Source organism: Jaculus jaculus, chromosome 11 (assembly GCF_020740685.1).
Source record: "Jaculus jaculus isolate mJacJac1 chromosome 11, mJacJac1.mat.Y.cur, whole genome shotgun sequence".
NCBI lineage: Eukaryota > Metazoa > Chordata > Mammalia > Rodentia > Dipodidae > Jaculus > Jaculus jaculus.
In genome coordinates, this window is record NC_059112.1 from 44,758,100 (window position 1) to 44,782,232 (window position 24,133).

Sequence of the window (24,133 nt, forward strand, 5' to 3'; positions counted from 1 at the left end):
TATGGAAGGCACAGGGGCTAATGTGTCCGCTGTAGCCTGATGAGTAGCCTTGTTAGTTGTTTCTTGGGCTAGAGCACAAGGTGTCAGAATTCATGTCACCATGCATGGTTGCTGCACTGGGACTTGAAATAATGCCAAAGAGTATATGTGGAATGCCAGAAATATTCATTACATAGTAACTCAAGAACATTAGGAACTTTGTCCTGTCTTACCCATCCTTTACTGTCATTTCAGTTCTGGAGGTTGAATGCAGCACTAAGCTTCTATCCCCTTCTACATTTAATACATCTCATAAATTGTGCACAGATCCACTGTCTTACCACTTACCACTTACCTGTTAATGAATCTTTAAAAATTTCACCTACTTTGAAACATTACATTTAATATTCGCAAAATAGAGAACTGAATTATCTACCTAATCCAGAGATTATTTTAATGTGAAATAGAAAGTCCGAATATCTAAGTCATTGCATATTATATTTCCCTAAGTTGGAAAATGCTAAGGCTCAAACAAGAGGAAAGATATCAAAACTAGTAATGAGCTTTATTAAATAGCTGTGATTAGTTATTCTTTTAGTACCCAGTGTCAGGCATTTTATCTCTAAATAACTGGGCATTGATAATAAATGTGAAGCAGCTCAGTAAAACAGTCTGTATAGTCTGGGTATCCAAGCATGAAAATAGAGTGCTCCTTTCCTGACCATATGAGATGATACATGGAAATCTGCTTCCATCTGAAATTGGGCTCATGATTGATCCTCACATTATGATTCTGTTGCTTTGATGCTGTTTGCTTCGCCTGTGGGACATGACACCTCATAAAGAGATGCTTTTCCTTTTCAGGAAATGCTTGATATAATGAAAGCAATATATGACATGATGGGGAAATGTACATATCCTGTACTCAAAGAAGACGCTCCCAGACAACATGTGGAGACATTTTTCCAGGTAGTAATGAGAGTAGAATTCAGGGGTAGGGGAGAGAAATTGAACATAGATTTCCTATGTTCACAAAGCACCATGATTCATGAGACTGCAAAGAACAATTACTTTTACTGACAGGGACAAAAACAGGTCACGTACCATCCTCCTAATAATCTTGATTTTGAATTAATGACAGTTATATTGACTGAAAAGTCATGGTATCCTAGGCAGAACGCTGAGCAAGTCTCATGCTCACAAATGTTTCTTCACAAGTATTAGTTATAACTTCTTACCTGTCCCATTTTACAGATGAGAAAAACAAGACTGAGTTTTAGGAAATTTCCAGAATTCGGTCATGTTTACAAAGCAGGACATAAAGTGACTCATGTTGATGTTACACTGAAAAGGGCAGCATGTGTAAGGATCTGGCCACATGACTCTAGGAAACACTTGCTTATCAGAGGATGCTGGTCTTCCAAATCACACACACAGATGGGCTGTTTTGTTGTTGTTTATCAGCTTCAGGCTGCTGCATGCAAACACATGAGGGTATCCAAGTGCAAGTCAATAAAATGTGGGTTTTTTCCCCCTTTCTCACCAGAAAATGGACAAAAATAAAGATGGGGTTGTTACCATTGATGAGTTCATTGAAAGCTGCCAAAAAGTAAGTAATGAGAAGGAAAGACTGTCCTTTTTGAGTGTCACAGCATCAATGAGTACTAATTCGCTTCCATGAACTGAACAAAATATAAACATCAAATGTCTAAACTGAGCACTCCACAGGCTAGAAAGACTTACCACCCTGAAAAGAAGTTCCAGCATACATTCAGTCACCATGTCGGACTGCCTCCCCTGAGGCAAAAGTGACACAAGTACTGTGCTTTTGCTTTCTCATGCCTTTAGAGGGTATTTATTGTTGACAAAAACATGTAAGAGATTTAAGCTGCTCTTTCCTACAGTTGGTTTATAACAAGAATACTTATCTATTGTCTCCCAGCAATTAGAATACTAATTCAACAATGTGTGCAAGCTTTTATTAGATAAGAGTAGTATAGATTTAATGTGGAAATCTGTTATCTTCCAAGAAGTACCTGACTTGACATGGGGGCAGAGCCCTTGTGAAAAACTGCTAAAATGGTCATGGAGCCACAGGATGCTGCTTCAGGCATTCTGTTTTTCTCAGTTGTCCATCTTTCCCTTTCCTCAACCACTGAACCATATTCTCCAACCCATCTTCATCTTTCTTGATATCTGCTTGCTTCTAATGCATATTTCAAAGTCATGATCATTGAGTGAGGTAAGTTAATGACATCAGCCCACTTAATACTGACATAACTTGGTTTCAAGTGGTGGAAACCAATACTGACCCAACTGCCACTGACCACTACTACATAGCTACTAAGGGCATTCACACCTCTAGCTCATTTCTTAAAATATGCTAAGAGTGTCACCATGTCATGGTTCTCCTAACAAATTTGTTCTCTGGTAATGAGACTATTCAGTCTTAAAGGTTCCAAACAGTCGCACAACTTTAGCCTTAGTGGGCAGATAGTTAAAGACTACATAAGCATTCATTCTCCAGTGTCCTTGCAACTGTGTAATTTTCTACTGGATGACCCAACTGGTGATCTATGTGGAATGTCAAACTTCTCATCTGTTCTCTCTTCCTAACCCCTTGTATTTCCCTGGTATCCATCTGACACTATAGTTTGGGAAACACCTTCTCCAGGCCCAAGGAGAGGTCTGGTGGAACAAGTAAAGGTATGCTCAGGAAGGCATACAGTGGGCCTCTGTTCGCATCGCTATGGGGAACACAGAATGGCAAGAGCACTTCAGTCACACAGCATATGAGCTGTGGCCTGGGCAGCTGGTGGGCAGAAGTCATACTTACAAATCCTTCTGTTTCTCCCTTACAGGATGAAAATATAATGCGCTCCATGCAGCTCTTTGAAAATGTGATTTAACTTGTCAGGCAGCCTTCAAATGAACAAAGAAATGTGAACTACTTTACCACACTTAAGTCGGAACTACCACTTTTAGCATAGATTGCTCAGCTTCACACTGAGGCTTATTATGCAAATAAGCTTGGTTTTAATATAAAACAGCCCCCCAGACTTAAGTTCTCCAGTTATACATCTGCATCCTTTCTGATGTCACTGAGTTCATGGGATGTGCTAGCTCATTTCATACTCTATGAATACTCAAAAGTAATATAATCTGGCATATAGTTTGATCCTTTAGCCATGAGACTATTGAGGCTTTCAGATGTCAGTGATTTTAAAATACCAGTGTTTTTTCCTATTCACTTGTATGTATCCAGTCCTAGGATTTTAAATGGTTTTCTAAAATATAAACATCTGCATTTAGTTTCCAGAAATTAATTTTCATTTCACTCCAAATTTACAGTTATTAAAAAAATAACAATTTCTAAACATTAATTTATCTGGCATTTTTTATAACATGTAACAAATTAGTTGATTGCCAGATGTCAGTATACCCCGAATAAAACTTATTTTAATAAGCACTTCTTAATTTTCCATTGACTATAGAAAAGCCAAGGCCTACATGATACATGTAACTCTGGACCTGTTCAACTTTACAGGTAGACTGTTTTCTACTGTGTCACTAAGTGTAGTTTAAGAAGGTGTCAAACCAAGGATGTTTACAGACATGTAAAGGGCAAGGATATCTGTCCTCCAACACACAGCAATGCTTGGTAACATGTTACCCTTAACAGCAGTAAAGGTCAATCCCAGCCCTTCCCCCGATATCCTCACAGTATGTTTATATGACAAGCCACACAAGGAAAAAGAAACCTCGATCATAAAGCCTGCTAGGAACAACCATGAGGCAGAATTTACTTTGAAAGTACCATTGATTTTGTCATATTAAAATCTATTCCTATGATTTCCTGGAAAATTATACAAATGGTGGGCAACTTATCTGGATTGCATTATCATTTAGCTCATGATAGATCTCCAACAATTCAGATTCCTTTTAATGATCTTAAGCCAAAACTGTATAAAGTTGCCATAACAGTACTATAGATGCACACATCTTCCCTGTTTTGTAGAAATATCACAAGGACTGAGGCTACAAAAGGAGGAAGTTTGCAACTGTTTTTGCAACAATAATCAGGTATCTATTCTGGTGTAGAGAGAGGATGTTGAAAGCTGCCCTGCTATCACCAGTGTAGACATTATGAGTAGTACAGTACATGTACACTGAAACTTGCCATCACGTGTTTGTGTAAATCCAATGTGCACATTTTGTATTTCAAAAAGGAAAAATAAAAGCAAAATAAACTGTTTATAACTCCACTGTCTCTGTCACAGATCTTTATTCTAAAAAAAAAAAGCCTGATGGCTAACCCCACAATGCACAACCCATATTCCCCAATTAGGAGGGTCCCTGCGGAGAGGGGGAGAAGGACAGGGAGGAGGATAATGATAATACCAACTTGACTGTATTCACTGAGTACAAAACTAATAAATAAAAAAAAAAAGGAAAATAAAGTTTGTAATTATTGGCTAGATTAAACTATTACTTTTTTTCTTATAAAACTTCTAATTATAGTTATCATTGGGTAATGCTGTATACAACGAAAAATCAAATGAAACCAGGCAGCCAATAATCTGAGGATGTGAGAAAGCACTGGAAAGTATGAGAAAAACCCAAAGCAACGCCTCTGGGAAGAACAGGCAGTTCTCTTCTTAGGGATTGCTTGTGTTCTATCATTTGACAGCTGTGGGACTGTGTGATCCAAAACTGAAACGTCAATCCAGGTGAGTGAGAGACAGCTTAAGGAGGAGGCATTGTTTGGAATGCAGGATACATTAGAATGCTGTTCCCACATAAGAGACAGTGCTCTGATTTGACTTGGGCTGACTACTCTCATCCCTACAGCCCTTCACCTCATCAGTGACAGGTCTTACTCCTACTTTCTGTTACACTTTCTCTACCTCTTGCTCCTGCAGAGGTAGAGCCTCTAGTACATCAAAATCTCTGAGCTGCATATATATGTTGTTTTTAAAAACTATTTTAAAGAAACCAGATAATCACTAAACAGAAGCAAGCACAACAAAATTGTTCAAAACATAGAATTATTAAGTTTAATTTTTGAATATCTTCATATGTACATCAGTGTTTTCAGGCTTTGAATGCAAAAATAACATTTACTTCAATTTAGGTAGTTTTAAAAAAATTGTAATAAACAACATACTTATAACCAAAATGGCATGCATATAACAAATTGGACTTCTCAAGCATTCTATATCACAAAACACTTATTTACAAATCATAATTAAAGTGAACCCACAGCTGTGTATCCACTCTGTAAACTTCTTCAGTCTTGATAAACATAAAACCCAAGAAATGGCCCACAATCTATAAATTAAGTATAAAACTATAGAATGATTGTCAAAGGCGTTATAAATAAAAATGCAGTAGGAAATAAATATAAAAACAGGTGATCTTACAAATTAAGTAACAAATGAGAAAAAAAAAGTAAGAAAATTGGAACTTTTATTGAAATTATTAATTACTTGCCATTATCAGCGGTCCTTTCTTGGGGAACAAGTTTTATCTTACTATGATTCAGCTGGATCACACACACTCTTTTCACCTAGTAAATAATGAATGGTGGCTGTGATTCACAGCAAACTGAACTGAATAAAGGTTCCATGGAGATCTGCTGTATATGATAAAAGAGATGACTTTTCTTGGCTTCCTTATTCAACAACCAATGGAGCAATATGTGGGTATTTTGGATTTGATAATAATAAGGCTTCCCTGGAACAGAAAAGCAGCATCATCAGCACCATGCATAATTACTGTAGTAGCTCAAACAAAACAAAAAGATATGAGAAAAGAATTATGAAGTGAAAAAGCAACTGTTTCCGAGTTCCATAAAAGGAGAAAAACCTTTTGTAAGTACATAAAAAAAGCATTTAGGAGTCAGATCACAACTTAAATTCTGCTTCCCACCGTCATTTTATTACTAGTACCTCAGTATTTTCTTAATGCATTGTGTGGTGGGCCCATGTGTATATGGTATTCATGTTTAGGTGTGTGGATGCATGTGAATGTACAGGTGCCTGTGAGAACAGGTGCATGTGGAGGCCAGATGCTGAAAGCAGGTGTGCTCCTCAGCCTCCCTCTACTTTATTTGTTGAGAAAGGAACTATCACTGAACATACAGTGGCATGTGTTGGACTAGGCTTGTCTCTTCTCTGCCTCCACAGTGCTGAGTTTACAGGCATGCACTACCACACCCTGATTTTTACATTGTTGCTGGGGATCTCATGCTTGCATGACATTCACTTTGACCACTGAGCCATCTCCATACCACTATGCACCTGAGCATCTTCATCTTTAAAGCAGAATACCAAGAAAATCTACCTCTGAGGCTTGTAGTGGAGATTAAGTGAGTTTAATGCCTAGAAGTACTCAGCACAGTACTCTCATGAAGCAAGTTATCACCATACTCAATAAAGAAACAAAAGAGCAAGGCAAGAGTAAGTGAATACCTTTCTCAAGAAAATGAGCACACTATTTAGAAAGAAACTAAATCAGCCAGACATGGTGGTACATGCCTTTAACCCCAACACTCAGGAAGCAGAGGTAGGAGGATTGCCATGATTTTGAGGCCACCCTAAGAAAACACAGTAAATTCCAGGTCAGCCTGGGCTAAAGTGGCACCCTTCCTCAAAAAATAAAATAAAAAATAAGGAAAAAAACTAAAGTAAAGCTAAGAATGAACTGACTCCAATTTATGGCAGATAATGATTAGTTATAAGAAAGTGACTTTTGTCCATAACAAATGTTATTTCCCCTAAAGTTGTGTTTTCACATCACTGTAATATATAGAATCCCTAACAAACATGAAGCTGTTATATTAAGAATTCTTGATAGAGCCTCATTTTGAACAGTTAAAGAAATTTAATATGAATATTGTAGGTTCTTAGAAGAAGAGCATTAGTTATGTTCATGAAGGACTTTCAAACTACCAAAAGCAAGCTCAGTAATAATTAAGACAAGAGAAGGTCAGTGATCTAAAATTCCACTAGGAAACTTTAAATTGCAGTGACACTGATTGCTACTAAAACATTGTGTAGGGCCTTGTGGTGGTTTGATTCAGGTGTCCCACATAAACTTAGGTGTTCTGAAAGCCAGGTTCCCGGCTGATGGAAGTCTGGGCATTAACGCCTCCTGGAGGCAGTGTATTGTTGGGGGTGGGCTTATGGGTATCATAGCCAGTGTCCCCTTGCCAGTGCTTGGCGCACTCTCCTATTCCTGTTGTATATCTGATGTTGGTCAGGGGTGATGTCCACCCTCTGCTGTGCCATCATTTCGCCCTGCCATCATGGAGCTTCCCCTCGAGTCTGTAAGCCAAAATAAGCCCTTTTTTCCCCAAAAGCTACTCTTGGTAGGGTGATTTCTGCCAACAATGTGAACCTGACTACAACAGGCACACAAAGGAGAGTAAACAATACATGGCAAGCCTTGTAACTACACATCTTTTGCTTTTTAAATCCTGCATTAGCAGCATGCAGTTGATGAGACCACCAGGTAAAGGGACTCACTCCACAGGACAGGTGTGGTCAGCTGTGCTCTCTGCAGTCTAGCTCCAAACTGTAATGTGCAGCTTCTAAAACTGTTTACCTGCTAACTCACTCACCAACCATCCAGGGAGGAGTTTCAGATCAAACAGCTAATGATATTTAGCATCTGTTTGCTTGCATTTAACAAGGAGGAAAAGGCAAACACATTTTGGTTTCAAATTCTGAGAAAATCAAGTAGATTCACAAGTAAGCACTTCATTTCTGTTACACGGAGACTCTGGACTGTCTAAGGACATGTCCTTACACACTGTATGATTACTCATCTTCTTAGGACTTAAGCACAAAGAAATTCATTTCCTAGTAGCCCTGAGGGATGGAGTTCCTCTTGATAAATGCTTGGTGTTCATTACGGAAAGAACAGAATCAATTTAAAAATCATTTAAATTAGCCAAATTAGGGAATTAGGGCAAAAACCATCATAAATTTTTATACAGTTACATGCATTTTCCTTGTAATTAGTTTCTTTAAAAAGCATCAAAACTAAAACTACGTTCTACAATATTAAGAAAATTATATGCAACTCTAACTTTAAAATCTGACAAGCATGCTGATGGCTCAGTAGATAGAGTAATAGCTGCACAAGCTTGAGAAGTGGGGTTCCAATCCCCAGAATCTATGCACATGCTAGCTGGGCATGACAGCAGAGACAGGGGTTCCTGGAGGCAAGAAGGCTGGCTAAACTGGCTGAACTAGCAAAGCTTGGGTTCAAGTGTGAAACATGCATCAGTAAATGAGGTGGAGAAGGATCAAGGAAGACTCTGGCCTCCTATGAATACACACTTGCATGTGTACCTGTACATTCTTGCATCTACCTGCATATAAACATGTATATGTACCTACAGGCACACTACACACATAAACACACAAAAAAATACAAAGGCTAACAAAACAATCTCCTGATTTATGAACCATTTCTAAAACTAGATCATCTGACTACTTCTTTGAAATGGTGAAAATTTAATTAATGTACTTGACATCATTTAATAATAAAGTGCCAAATATCTTTGGTGGAAATTCAGTTAATGTATTTATATCATATAATAATGAAATGTCAAATATCCCTGCCCCTTGAAAAGTTTGAGGAATCAAGTTCCTTTCTCAGAGTACATATTTGTGTGTGCTGCAGACGGTACTGCAATAATGGGAGAATGTCGCTTCAATCCTTACAGGAAGGCTTTAAAACTGATGGGAAGGGCTGGAGAGATGGTGTAGCAGTTAAGTGCTTGCCTATGAAGCCTAAGGCCCCGGGTTCGAGGCTCGATTCCCCAGGAGACCCACGTTAGCCAGATGCACAAGAGGGCACATGTGTCTGGAGTTCATTCGCAGTGGCTGGAAGCCCTGGCACACCCATGCTCACTCTTTCTATCTGCCTTTCTCTCTCTGTCATTCTCAAATAAATAAATAAAAATCTTTAAAAAAAAAAAAAACTGGGCTGGAGAGATGGCTTAGTGGTTAAGCGCTTGCCTGTGAAGCCTAAGGACCCCAGTTTGAGGCTCGGTTCCCCAGGTCCCACGTTAGCCAGATGCACAAGGGGGCGTATGCGTCTGGAGTTCGTTTGCAGAGGCTGGAAGCCCTGGCGCGCCCATTCTCTCTCTCTCCCTCTATCTCTCTTTCTCTTTGTATCTGTCGCTCTCAAATAAATAAAACTTAAAAAAAAAAAAAATCCGGATCTTTGTCTTAGCTCTGTCTGATTTAAAAAAAAAAAATTAATAATAAAAAAAAAACTGATAGGAAGAAACCATGGCTAATTAAGGGGAAAGAAAAGAGCTGGGCATGGAATCCCAACAAAATTACTGCCTAGAATTCACAAGAACTATGTCTTCCCCTTAGTAGCCAACAAATGAAAATTTAAAAAAATTGAAAGGTATATTTATTTGGTGAGTCTTCTAGTTATTTTTTTTTTCCCCTTTAGAACTTTCCAGTGATCAAAACTACAACCTCTGAAATACATTCAGGACAAAAACTAAGGCTGTACCACACAGTGCTGCCCAAGCCGCACAGGGAAGTGAGCAAGCTCTGTATTTACCCAGCCTGGTTCTGTGTCCCCAAGCAGAATGACGATGGGATCTTAATAGACAGAACCCTTCTGCTCTAAAGATGAAAACCACACTGACACTTCCCCATGTTTACTAACAGCTGAAATGATAATATGTGCTGGCCATACAATGAGTAGTGGAATAGGACTAAAAGTAAAAAATGTAAATATTATCAAAAATATAATAAAGAAATAATGTTCTACTTACACTCCCGCCATGCTGCTCAAGCTTCTGTAATGCACTGGTGATCTGCTCTTTAAATTTCTTGTCCATTAGCCTCTTGGAAAGCTTTTGAAGGCAAATTGGGAGAAGGGAATGAGAGTATTCAAAGAACTAACAATGTTCTCCACAGTTACAGTACAACTTTATGAGTGCCTCTTCATTTAAGACTTCAAAAGTTGGCTTTAGTAAATAGTTCATTAAAAGTTACATAAAGGGGGCTGGAGATATGGTCTAGCGGTAAAGGTGCTAGCCTGCAAAGCCTAAGGACCCATGTTTGACCCTTAAGATCCCACATAAGACAGATGCCCAAAAGGTGAGGCAAGCACAAGGTCGCATATGCCCACTAGGTGGCTGTAAGCATCTGGGGTTCAGTTTCAGTGGTTGAGGCCCTGGCATGCCAGTTCTCTCTCTCTCTCTAAAATAAAATAAAATAGATATTTTTTAAAAGTTACATACATGGCCAGGTGTGGTGGCACATGTCTTTAGTCCCAGCATTTGGGAGGCAGAGATAATATGATTACCATGAGTTAGAGGCCACCCTGAGAGTACGTAGGGAATTTTAGGTCAGCCTGGAATAATGTGAAACCCTACCTCCCAAAACAAAACAAGGCAAAACAAAGTTACATATAATAAACACTATGCATTTGTTTAAAAAAGTAGATCTACATGATTATAAGTCCTATTAACCCTTCATTATCTGCTCAGGTCTGATATCAGGAGTAAGTTTTCTAAACAGAATATTCCTCCATTCTGCCATAGGCAAGCACATTTTAGGACTATGACAGAAAGATACTCTAGTCTGAGTGATTTATAGTTGGCAGGGGGCATTGGTCCATGGTGTCTGCTAGATTGTGAGAAGCTACAGACTAATGTCAGCCCAAGCAGCAGCATGCTCTAGTGACAAGCCCAACATACACCCTGACATCAGGGCTCAGGTAAGTTTTTCTAGTTGGCAACCCTCCCAGCAAGCTCCTGTGGACATTGTATGAAGAAGCAAGCACCACATGCAGGACTTTACAGGCCAGGAGAGCAGGGGCTCTATGCCTGCCTCAACAATCCTGGGTGCTGCTCTGGTCAATGTGTTTCTTTATTTTACTAATATCAGTGTTTTGTTTTGTTTTGATTTGTTCTGTTTCTCAGTAGTAAGTTTGAACCATGAACAACTCAAATATTAGGAAAATGTTTTATTGTGGGCATAATTTACAGTCTCATCAAAAAATCTCAAAGTGGATGAAAGAATGGCTTTGGTGATATAATTACACAAGGCAGCATGAACAACACTTATAACTCACAGATAATAAACATAGCTTAATAAAATTATGCCATTCAGCACTTTTTTTCCTTCAAGTTTTGTTTACCTTTTATTATATACCTAAAGCCTGGTCTTATAGGCTTTTTCTGTTAAAGAAAATATTACCTACTAAGAAAATGTTTTATGAGCTAGTAAGTCTAATCTGCATTTTCTGGGTAATATGAATGTTATTCTTGCTATCTTGATTAGACTGAGAAACTAGAGTGGTAAAGCCTGCCTCTGTGTGTGTCTGATGGTATTATTGTAGAAAGTAACACTAACAGGACCCTGACCCAATAAATGGGTTAATCCCTTGATGGATTCAAACACGAATGGCATTACTGAGAGGTGGTACAAAATAGGAAATTGGGCCTGCTTGCAAGTAGGTTACTGGGACATGTCCTTGAGGGCAGAATCTCATCCTGGCCTTTGGTCTCCTCCATGACCACCATGAGGTGAGCTGCTCTGCTCCACTACACCTCAGGCCATGGCGGACCAACAATTATACAAACTCTGGAACCAAAAATAAATCTCTCCTGCCTTTAGATTATTTCTGTCAGGTCTTTTGTTACTGTGATAAAGTAATGAATTTGCAGAGTAAGGGTTTTTCTTTTCTTAGGTGTTAGTGAAATAGTTTGAAAACATTAAGTTGTGAAGACCCACACAGACACTCACTCTAATCCTTGCAGTACTTACACTCGTAAGTAGATGCTTCAAGTGATCATTCAGAGCAGGACCAACAACCACACTTAACTGTACCAGTGCACCAAGTCCTCTTTCAAACACATCATCATCTGGATGGACCTGAGGGGTAGGTGGTTGAGAGGAAAGGGAGAGGATGAAACACAGGTTAGGAAAAGAGTATACATTTAGTATCAGAAGATTAAATAGATGAAACCAGAATTTAAAAAAAAAAAACCTTAAATCTAGAGGCAAAAAAGAATTTTCTGGGCTGGAGAGATGGCTTAGCAATTAAGACACTTGCCTGCATAGGCAAAGGACTCAGGTTCAGCTCCCCAGTACCCATGTAAAGCCAGATGCACAAGGTGGCACATGTGTCTAGCGTGTGCTTGCAGTGTGGCTAGAGGCCTTGGTGTGCCAATTCTCATTCTCAATCTCTCTCTAATAAATAAATAAATAGTTTTTTAAAAACACAAATTTTCAGCCTCACTAAGGCAATAACTAAAATATAGCTAACATACAGACTAATTTGAGGTTCATTATTTCCTCTAATTAAACAAAATGCTTCTTCTTTAGTACATCTTTGCCTTTAGAACGTCCTCGAAAGGTGTGTTCAAGTACAACATCATCTGACCCTGAATAAAGGTGGCCAGATTTTGTATTTACATTAAGCTACAGATAAAGGGACTAATTTGCATATACAGCCTGTGGGCAGCATAAATTCTTCTACGTAGGTCAGTTTTTATTTCTACCATGTGATTGAAAATAAATGACATACCAGAGCAGCCTTTAGCACAGGGATCAGTCTTGGGAGCAATGGTACAGCTTTTTCACAAGCACCTCTGACTAAAAGTAATTCTCTAAAGCCTTCCTTCGATACAAAGGTATAAGGATGCTTTGTCTCTCTCAGACCCTGCCAAACACAAGAGAAAAAGGAAAATATCATTCACTACTATTTTATGATCTCAGTAGTACAGACACTTAACCCTTCTAGCATACATGAGGATTCAAAGATTAATATTTTCTTAATCATTATGTACCATGTCAAAAATGGTTATTTCAACCATACAAAGAAAATGCAACAAAGCATCATGAGATAGGAGGAATCTCCACTCTCACAAGAAAAAAAGAAAGATGGAAGAAATACAAGAAAGGAGAAAAAAATGTAAGAATAATAAACCAAAAACAAACCAACAAACAAGAAAGATACAAGAAAGTGGACAGAGGGAAAGTAAAGATGGAGAAAAACAGAAGAAAAGTCACCAGAAGACTGAAGCCACTCTAAATGCAACCTCTTACCACTACGAAAAGTTATAGCGCAATGGTCTAACATGTATGTTTATAACCACTACCTTAGGAGGACCTCAGTATTGGACCACTGACTTATTTAGTAAGTTCCTAAAATGCATTTTCTTTATATTTAAGTATGTTGTATTAAAATATTTAGGAGACAAATTTTGTATCATATGCAAAAGTATTGTAAGAATTTAAAGATTATTTTTCACACTGAAAATTCAAAAAGAAAAACTTGTATACAGCATTTCTCACTCTGATTTTGACCCAAAGTGCATTAGAAAACAGACAGACAGTACTCTGATTTAGCCACTCACTATTAGTTAAGAAAAAAAGAGCCATCAAACTATTTGAGAAAAGATCAAATAAAAACAGCAGCAACAAAGCTCCTTCAGTGTGATTAATTATCTGCTCAGCAGGTAAGCATAACTGGTTGTGAGGTCATGCTTAGAAATATTAATTTCCAAATGCTTTGTCTCTATCCTGGACCTGAGTGTCTGTTTCCAAAGAGTGACCAAACATCCCCTTTCCTTGACACTATCGTATTTTTGAAAATGATGGCACCAAGCACATGGACATCATTCTGAAGCACAGGTTCACCATATTAAGTGTCCTGTGACCTACACATTTGAGAGCTGGAGAATCTCAAGTCAAAAGCTGAAGTGGAGCTGAAGAAATGGCTTAGCAATTAAAAGATGCTTACCTGCAAAGCCTAAGGAGCAAGGTTCGATTCCCCAGTACCCACGTAAGTCAGATGTACATTGTGGTGCATGTATGGATTTCATTTACAGTGGCTAAAGGTCCTGGCATGCCCCAAAATACTTCCCCATCATTAAAAGAATGTAAGGAGAAAATAAAATAATAAAATGCTACCCAATAGAGAAATAAAACTTCCAGTGTTGAATAAGTGGTACAGAAAGAACTGGTTTTATGTAGTTTATAGTCAAGGCCCTGTTAGTGACTAAGAAATTAAAGCACATTGTATACTCTATGACCCAAAGCATGTAAAGACAGCACTAGGTCTAATGAGTTAAAGCATGGTCCACTACTGTGTACACAAGTTTTCATGGCATATAGAGCTAACGGAATATCACTGTATTTATAATCTTTTTGTTTGTTTTTTGAGATAGGGCTTCATTCTAGCTTAAGCTAACCTAGAATTCACTATGTGAATTCAGGGTGGCCTTGAACTCATGGCACTCCTCCTACCTTTGCCTCCCCAGTGCTGGAATTAAAGGCGTGTGCCACCACGCCCAGCTGTATTTATAATCTTGATAATTAAGTGAATAGGCCTGTACCAAACAGCCTGGCCATAAAAATGGATGGCTTTTACTACCAAAATAACTCAACGATTCCTACAACTAACCACTAAATCCACTGAAAAGCAAATGTACTTGGAAACAAGGATCCAGCAGAGATTCTCATGTTTCATGTTAACTTAAAAAAAAAAATCTGTTTGCAAAATTATCTATTTTTGTTGTTGTTGTTCTACTACCATTTCACCTTCCCCAGTATTTGTGAGAATAGGTGTTTCTTTAAGTAAAGTAAAAACACCTGAGCTCTTTAACTGTCATATTTTCTTGGATCATTACTTGGACTATTATTCAAGTTGTTCTGTAAACATGGTATTGTCCATTTAGACTAATCAGTTTTAATTTAAGCATTAGATTCTGAAGGACAACAAGCAGATCCTTATATCAATAGAAGGCAAGTACCTTCAAGTTTAAATGTGAAGCAACTAGCTAATAATTCTTGTCACAATTTCTAATTCTAGCCTTTGGAATACTTGTCACAGACAACATGACTGATCCACTTCAAGCAAGTCTCTGAACGTTTTTCCTGAAATTTTTGTTTAGTTACAGAAATGTTAAATTGCATGAAGTTTTTGAAAAATGTCAGTATCTCATTATGATATTGCACACAGTCTTCTATACAGGTAGACCTCAGGGCTTCAGGTTGCTCAGCCTACTGCCTTGGAACACTCAGCCGTCTCAATAGCCTGAAGGTCTCTTGAGATGGATATTTAAATAGCATCACCATCCTCACATGCACAGTCACAAAACAAGTTGTGACAAAACAGAACTAGTAGAAATGAATCTTTCTCCTTCTAATGATTCCATGTATTTTGACTTTTCAGATCATCCATTTACCTACAAATCTCCAACACATTAATTCCATGTTTATAAAACACACAACAGTCAAAATTACTTCCTAAGGGGTGCTATATTTAAGTATGTAGTGTTTTGATCTTACTTCAAAAGTACACAGTTAGAGCCAGGCAAGGCAGCGCATACCTTTAATCCCAGCACTCAGGAGGCAGGCAGAAGTAGGAGGATCATCATGAGTTCAAGGCCACCCTTAGACTACATAGTGAATTCCAGGTGAGCTTGAGCTAGAGTGAAACCCTACCTAAAAAAAAAAAAAAAAAAAAAAAAAAGGTGCAGAATAAAATATGCTTTTAAGCCTCAAAAATCATACTTTATGATAATTTTAACCTTTCTTTTCCCATGAACATTCAGGAGTGAAGGCAGAAGGCACACTTACCTCAGCAAAAGTGACAAGAAGAGGATCAAATGGGAGACTTTCAGGAGGGCATTCCCACTGCAGTCTGTGTTTCACTGATCCATGTACCAATCTAAAATAGAAAATGCAACGAGTGTAACAAAACCTCGTACATGTATATATTAGGCAGTGATCTTATACATACTTTTTACAGTATAATTGTATTACAATTAGCTTGTAGCATATAGGTACATCATAACATTAACAAAGCAACAGGGCCAGTCTAGTTCCAGTATGTAAGCTGCTGCTGCTGCCTGTGGACACCAGTGCACACTCCACCGATTCCCCTCAGACTGACTGACAAACACTTACAAATGTAAACACAACACAATTAGAAAAGGCCCTGTTTTATACAGAACATTTTAATGCAGATCACTTAACCTCACCATCAATAACACTAATAATCTGAAGGCAAATCAGGTTTATAACATGTTAAAAGAAGAAATGTGAGGCCAGAAAGGTGAAATGGTCCCTTCAGGTATGGATTACATAGCGGTAACCTGTGAATACAGGTCTCCGGCTGCACACCGAACCCAACAAAGAGCCAGGACCGAAGCATAAATGGCACGTCTGAAATCCATCACTGCTCTTAGGGCAATGAGCTCATCATCACCCCCACATCCCTTTATTCTGCCTCTTACTGAATTCAACTGAGGAAGTGACTTCTTCATGTTACTTTCCTAATAGCAACTCAACTATGCTGAAGGAAGATGCTCAGGATTCCATTTAGAATCTAAGCAAGAAATGATAACAATAGATTCAACAATATTCTTGAGCTTATTTTTCACACAAATTTGACAGCAGTATTAAAATTCCATTTTTACATCTCTGAACAAAAAGAAAAATATTAATGTTGTAATTATCCTTTCCGTGATGTAGATAAAAGTGTCTATCATGCAGAACAAGCAAAAACTGGACATCTGGTGAAAAAAGGCAACAATAATTTATCCCAAAGGAAATAAAAAAACTATACAGACTTACTAAGAAATAACTATTTAATTAAACTGACTACTTTTATTTACCACCAGATCAGGAATATTTATTTAAACTTACCCAAGTCTATGAATGCTTCAAAATGATTGCAATAAAAGTGGCTCAATTTCTTAAATTCTTTGGTGGCCTGTCAAAGACCTCAGTAATTACATTTTAGAATTAAACCAGTTTTCTTCAACAATGTCCAGGGATCTATACCAGTCCGACAGCCAAGTAATAAGTCACCTTTACTTCAGTCTTACTAGTAGATAAAACATTCAATAAATTTAAAACAAATACTGTATTGATTGCATCCAATTATTTTGAAGAATATAGTTATACATGGTATTGATTTTACCTGCAAGGAATGCCTCCTTTAGAGTAAATAGCTGCAAATGCAGAAGGGGCTCTCAACTGCTCCCCAAACTGAAATTACAAAAAGAAAATATTACCACCATCTCTGCTTCATGAGGCTTTGTCAATTCTGATCTTGTTGAGATCAGAAGCAAAGAGCCACCATGATTTCAAACCACCATTCTAATATTTGCACCATTCCTGCTCAGTAACCACTAACAATAGTCATTCAACTCTTCCAGGACCAATAACACCACAACCATGATGTGCCCTTTTCTTCTTTAAATTCACAGCCAGGTGTGGTGGTGCATGCCTTTAATACCGGTGCTCAGGAGGCAGAAGTAGGAAGACTGCTGTGAGTTTGAGGCCACCCTGAGACTATATAACTACATAGTGACTTCAAAGTCAGCCTGGGCTAGGGTGAGACCCTACTTTGGAAAAAAGAAAAGAAAAAGAAATATTTAAATTCAGAACTGCTTCAGGTTTGCAGGTGAGTGAAACCATACATGGACTAACAGGCCTTTCCACTCTTCACCAAGTTGCATTTTCAAGGTAAGGGCTGATTAGGGAAGAAATAAGTGCAGAGAAAGTAGATTTGCTGTTAGCCATCAGGCATGTTTCCCACTTGTCCTGTGTCCAAATACAGATGATACAGATGGTCACAGGATCTGTGGAATGTCCCCAAACTAGCTCTAAGCTTCTACAAAGAAGTCTGGCTAGCAGAAGAGAGTTAAATATCTTGAAGTTGTCTTCTAGATTATATAATTTTGAAATGTCTGAGATTAGTTATGTTAAGAATAGACAAATTCTTTTTTCAATATTTTATTTATTTACTAAAGAGTGAAAGAGAGAGAAAGGGAATGGGCACACCAGGGCATCTATCCACTGCAAACCAACTCCAAGCATGTGCTACCTTGTACATCTGGCTTTATGTGGGTACTTGGGAATTGAACTTGGGTCCTTTGGCTTTGAAGACAAGCACCTTAACTGCTGAGCCATCTCTTCAGCTCAAACTGATGGAGATACTGGGGATTGAACCTAGGTCCTCATGCATGCTAAGCATGAGCTCTACCACTGAGCTACATCCCCAGCAACATTAATTCTATACTTTCTTTCTTTCTTTTTTAAAGAACATTTATTTTATTTATGAGAGAAAGAAAGAGACAGAATGTGTGTGCCAGGGCCTATAGCCACTGCAAATGAACTCCAGACACATGTGCCACCTTATGCCTTACGTATCACGTAGGTCCTGGGGAATCAAACCTGGGTCGTTTGGCTTTGCAGGCAAGTGCCTTAAACACTAAGCCAACTCTCCAGCCCTCTATACCTAAAGATGATTTAAGAGATGGTTAATCACAACAAACTGAAAAATCACAGCATATATTATTTCAATAGAATTGATCAGAGACTTCAGGAGAATTTAGGAACAAATACTCAATACCAGTCAGTATTTAAACACAATCATATGTGCTACAGTTGCCTAAATTATAATTTTTATTTTTTGGTTTTTTGAGGTAGTGTCTCACTCTGGTCCAAGCTGATCTGGAATTAACTATATAGTCTCAGGGTGGCCTTGAACTCACAGTGATCTTCCTACTTCTGCTTCACTAGTGCTGGGATTAAAGGCGTGAGCCACCATGCCCAGCCTAAATTACTATTTTTAAATAGTTGCATACAAAAGTTTAAAAAGATAAATTTTCAAATCGCTAATGTGATGATGAGAATGAACCTTAAAGCCCTGTACTTCTTTCACAGCAAAAGTTAAAGCCCAATGAGTGAACTACTACTGCTGTGAATTATTACCCAAAGCATGGCCCAAGCGTGCAACTGAATATTTTTTTTTTTTTTTTGGTAATTTTATTTTGTATCTCTACCTTGTCCTACAAATGTTTTCCAAAAAGATCTAACTCTAAACTTGTGTTTTACATAATGGAACCATTCTGAAAGCTTCTCAGAGTTTTCTCTATTTACTGGTATTGAATGACTGCTGAAAGGTGCATCTGGTATTCACAATGAAGAACAGAAAGAAAGCTGTGCATGAGAGGAGAATGCTGAGGTGAGATGAGATCAAGATTGAACAGTTTGGGTGAGTTTTAACTCCTGCTGCCAATGAATAAATCTATCTTCAGATGTCAAGATTCTACCTGCCATCACAACCAGTCAAGAAGCAGGGCACGGTGACTAGGGCCTGTAATCCCAGCACGGAAGGCTGAAGCAGCAAGATGCCCATAAGTTCTAGGACAGTATGCCTATAGGGTGAAAAACTGTCTCATCACAAAACAAAATAAAATCAATCAAAAGCCTTAGACATATTCACAATCTCCTTGAATGGCTGAAACACTATCCTGACAACTTTTATTTTACAGGTATGCTAATTTCTGAAAAAGTCATGACAATGTATGTATTTTTATGTACATAATGTCATATTTTGTCAAATCAGAATATGTCACCTTGGGAGGGAAAATGGGAACTACTATTGTGGTTAGATTCCTGGTGGAGCTAATGTACACAACATAAAGGAATGGTCAGATATTCCTATACAAGTACAGAAGTATGTAAGAAAACTACTCCACTGCTCTTGGATACAAGCATAGTCATGGAAAATTTCAGAAGTATGATTTACTGTATGTTCTAGTGTTCACCAAAGAATTTGATAGAGAATGCCAAAATTAACTAGCTCAAACCTGGCAAACAGGAACCTGTGATAACAGTGAGAATAGGTCAACAGTCACAGGCTTCATGTCCATTACCTCGAACAATTCACTGGGGAAGGAGCTGCTTTATACTCACAGGGTTAATTGTCTTTGGGTTGAGTTTATCACTGGGTCGAGGATGGAGTCTCCTTGCAGCCTCAGGAGAACTGGTGGAAGATGAGGACTTGCTCTGCTGAATGGTACTTCTTGGCTGCACTTGGGCCCGGGAAGATGTCCTGTCAGCACAAGTTCCTACAAAAAGAGGACATCAATGTTTTTAAAAAATGAATGAAAAACATTTACTCTGTGCCCATGTAGAACATAGAATGTCACCAACAAACTCAGCCATCTGTACCTGTTGCTTTGTTTCTCAACTGTACACGTCCAGGACACTCAGATTTCTGCATCGCTTCCCTTTCACCCCTGCAGTTAAATACATTTAATTTCAGAACATGTTTATCTGTTACAAACAGAAAGTCTAAAGAGTACAGTATAAGGCAAAGTGGAAGATTCCCACAGTTATATTCCTAAGCCAAATAATGGGGTTAGTAATGTGAAGCTAGAAAATTATATCAGTCAAAAATTTTAAGCCGGGCATAGTAGTGCACACCTTTAATCCCAGCACTCTGAAGGCAGAAGAGGACTGCTGTGAGTTCAATGTCGGTCTGAGATTATAGGGTTCCAGATCAGCATGGGCTAGAATGAGGCCCTACTGAGTGAGACCCTACCTTGAAAAAAGACAAACCAACAAAAAAAAATAATAAATAAAACAAAAAAATAAGTAACAGCAAAATAAAAACTGCAGGGATGAAGAGAGGGCTCAATAGTTAAAGGAGCATACTTGCAAAGCCTGACAGCCTGGGGTTACCCAGGAAAAGCCAAATGCACAAAGTGGCACATGCATCTGAAGTTCATTTGCAGTGGCAGGATGCTCTGGCATACCAATTCTTTCTCTCTCTCTCTCCCCCTCTCTTTCTGCTTACAAATAATATATATATATAAAAGCATGACTTAAATAACATTTAATTATATAAGAGTCCAAAAGGGTGCGATTGTGGATGCTACTTGTAATTCAATTCACAGCTATCATCTGCAAGAAAGCAAGATGGAACACTTTTTTATCCCCCTTTGCCAAAATGCACTCTAAGACACCCATCGGCAGAACTAGAACTGTAGTCAACAATCACCAAACTTCTGCAAAGGGTGGTGGGTGCATCTTCTACTCTCTCCAACTTCTCTGGCTTTAAATTCACTTATATGTGCATATTGTCGTCTACTTTTGAGTACCACAATGAATTCTCCCACCCAATGTTCTACTAGCTCTTTACACTGAAGATAACTGAAACCACGGTTCTCAGAAATTATAAATCTCTTGATAAGCAAGGTATCACCCATTTTCTGGTCCCCAGACTGAAAAACTCAGCATCATCACCAATGCCTGCAATGAACCCTACAGTTGTGAAGAGGGAGGATGAGCCGTGGACTCAGATCTGGGCCTACACAACAGCTTTATTAATTCAAACCAACTGTTTAAGTATTAATTTCCTACCCTAATAAAAAATAGTTGGGGAGGGTTGAGATAGCCTATCAATCAAGGCAGTGATAGAGGAATAACCACCACATGAAGTTACACACTCAGCTAATACTGATTCACTTCTCCCTCTCAGTTCCTTTCTTGCTTGTTCAACCAAATTGTATGAAAGCTTGCATCTCCAGCAGAAAATGTATACATATTCCAGCTCATATAGCCAACTTGTAGGCCCAGCTCCATTCCCTACTCCCATGTCACCATCCTTAATCTTCCTGTTTTCTCAAAAGAATCTGTTGTTTACCCTGCTTGTTTCTTCTTTGTACTACATGCACTTGCATGGCACTCATTATTCTTCCACCAATACACTTCCCAGTCTGTTTCATACAAAGGCAGTATGAAGTGTATGAGTGCATGACTGCATTCAACTCCATTATGTGATCTCTCCATAAGGCAACACAAGTCAAATACTCTTCCACTACCAAAATGACAGCTATTCAAACATTTGGGCATTGATTTGACTCCTTACGCTTCTCTTCTTTGGAATCAATACTGGTACATTCTTATAGGACTTCTCCCAGGAGAAGACTTTGATGATTCACTTTCCAATCAGCCATCTTTAGTAAAGCACAAAGCTCCATGAAATACAATCTACTCTCGCTAATGACAGGAAGAAACCAAGACGTGTAAGAGGATTTTGTTAAAAACACTATCCTAGCTACCTCTAATGTCATGAGGACTTTATGAGGATTTACAAAAAGTACTAGAATCTATACTATTAAATATGCCATGCCTAAATTATGTCACCATATCAGAACAAACACAACCCCTCTATGCAATCACTTCTCCCTAGGTGTCACTGGGTACAGCAAGCCACTACGAGGGACTGAAGGCACCTGTGCAAATGCTAGAAAAACACTGTCATGTTTTTTCAAATGTTCTATTTATTTTCCTGCACACATTTTTCCTCACCTAGGTTTTAGATCATTCTACAAACTGCTTGGTAACTAGTGTCCAGGTCTAAGGACATCTTTTTCCTACTCTCTAAATTGATGTCTAGAAAGTTCCAAATTTTCCTCTCTAAATCTTCAAATTATGAATATGATAGTCAATTAGCCACTTTCCCCAATCCCTTTTTACCTTAAATTCCACCTTTCCAATCCCTAACAGCACTAGCACTTTAAGATAACCAAGGGCAGTAGTGTCCACGACCAGGTGCTGTCAAGGCTGGAAAATGAGGAAGTCCTGTAGAAACCAGCAGCGAAAAATGAGTTTTAAATTGGAGGAGATGGGGTGGGCGGCTGCATTTAAGGCCTACGAAGGCTACTCTCGGCCAAGGTCGTCAGTCAGGGAAGGCGGGGACCAAGACGAAAGCACAGGCGCTAGAGTCCTTAGCAACGGGTTCCCGCGGCTCTAGCACCGGGGCCGCTGGTCATCGGGCCGGAGGAGAGCCCAGGAAGCCCGCGGGCTCGGGTGGGAACCGCTCCTACCCGCCGCCGCCGCCCCACGTGGGGCCTCTGCCCCGCTCTCCCCGCCAAACACCCCAGCTGCAGCGGCGGCCACGTACCGGAAGCAAGGCGTTGAATTAAAATACACACCCGGCGCAGTACAATGACGTCAAAAAGCCGCGTGGGACAGGCAAGGGCTACGGAAGCTGCAGGGGCTTCTGCTGCGGGTTGCTAGGCAACCGGCCGCAAAGCGTGCCAAGGGTCACAGAAATGCTGAAGGTGATTTAGAGACCATGTCTGGTGACAAAGGGCCATCTGGGGAGGGCCTTAAAAGAATTAGTTTCAGGATTCAGAGATAATGAGTGGCTCCAGTCGCCTGGCCTCAGCCTCTCAACTGCTAGCTTCAATCATTTAGTTTCCTCCTCCCGTTGTGCCGTCCACCCCCTGAGAACTCTTGCCCTAGTCCAGTGTCTGGTCAGCTGTGGAGTCCTTGAAATTGCCCTTACACTCTCCACTTTGCTAGAGATCAGAAAAGGATGTGGTCTCTCCTTATCACTTGGCTGAAGGTGAGATCTTATTTTTCCATCCCTCCCTGGGAAGGAGCTCATTCCTACAATTAAGGTTTAATCTGATCCTGACATTGTAGATTTTTTAAATTTAGCCCCAACATTTGGTATCATGGCTGGTGAGCTCAGCCTCCATTCTGAATCTACAAATTACCCCAATTTGGGTCACAAGTTGGGCATTAACCCCTCCTTCCTTGTTTGTGGAACATGTTCTCTATACTTCTTTCTCTTCCCTTCTCTTAAGCTAATGAAGTTTCTCTTACCCTTCTGGTCTGTGTATTTCAGTTATTTGAATTCATAAAAAAAAGAACCCTGGGGATGCCCCAAACTTAATGATGCATTGGCATACATTGGCATATTGGTGAGGAACCCCAAGATTCCTGTTTCACTTTTGTTCTGTAACTGTAAAGCTTCAATAAATTGTTAACATGCTAGAACATGAGATTTGGTGTAACTTGAATCTGTATTCCCAGGCCATGGTCATCATATTAGGCCCCAGAATAAACTATTTCCTATTCTCTTTGAGGCAAGAGAGAGGCAGTTTAGTAGTGACTGGACTTTGAAAGTGAAAGCAAGTGTATGGAGATTTTGGGATTCAGGGAGATTCTTTCCTTGGCCTGTGAATTCCAAACTTTTAGATTCTTGTCCATTCCCACAAATAATTGAGGAAACAGTTTTCAAAAGGTTAATTTATAAGGCTTATTTAAGAAAACTGGTATCCAGGGAAAGGGGATTTCTAGGAAATTCAAAAAGGCCAGAGCAGCATTTTTTTGCTTTTTGTGTGTGTGTGTGTGTGTGTGTGTGTGTGTGTGTGTGTGTGTGTTTTCTTTTTCCATTACTAGCCACTGTGCCACAAAACTCTTCATTGCTCATGGGCAGAGGAGATGGAGCATTAACTCCTTTTCTGGGCTCCTGCCTTCTTGCAGCACCAGCCTCTGCC

At 39.1% G+C, this 24,133-nt stretch overlaps 2 protein-coding genes and 1 non-coding gene across 6 annotated transcripts in view; 1 reads left to right on the top strand and 2 right to left on the bottom strand.

Annotated features, from left to right (window-relative positions):
• Window positions 1–4,244, top strand: part of Kcnip4 (potassium voltage-gated channel interacting protein 4) — a 1,264,979-nt gene extending 1,260,735 nt beyond the window's left edge. For all 4 annotated transcript variants that reach the window (XM_004656086.2, XM_004656087.2, XM_045130410.1 and 1 more), the window contains 3 exons: window positions 844–948; window positions 1,526–1,588; window positions 2,841–4,244. In XM_004656086.2, coding sequence (XP_004656143.1) covers window positions 844–948; window positions 1,526–1,588; window positions 2,841–2,888 — 216 coding nt within the window. In that variant the 3' untranslated portion in view covers window positions 2,889–4,244. The remainder of the gene's footprint in view (window positions 1–843; window positions 949–1,525; window positions 1,589–2,840) is intronic.
• A 766-nt stretch (window positions 4,245–5,010) lies between these two features.
• Window positions 5,011–22,693, bottom strand: Pacrgl (parkin coregulated like). Its single transcript, XM_004656146.2, has 9 exons — window positions 22,320–22,693; window positions 20,007–20,074; window positions 19,749–19,903; window positions 16,963–17,030; window positions 15,615–15,705; window positions 12,556–12,690; window positions 11,793–11,900; window positions 9,791–9,871; window positions 5,011–5,715 (listed from the first exon to the last, which is right to left on the bottom strand). Exons 2-9 carry the CDS (start codon window positions 20,056–20,058, stop codon window positions 5,659–5,661), a joined length of 747 nt encoding a protein of 248 aa, XP_004656203.1. The 5' UTR covers window positions 20,059–20,074; window positions 22,320–22,693; the 3' UTR covers window positions 5,011–5,658.
• Window positions 17,976–18,047, bottom strand: Trnaa-agc. The gene has a single exon. It is a non-coding gene; the product is annotated as a tRNA-Ala (tRNA).
• Window positions 22,694–24,133: the final 1,440 nt, after the last annotated feature.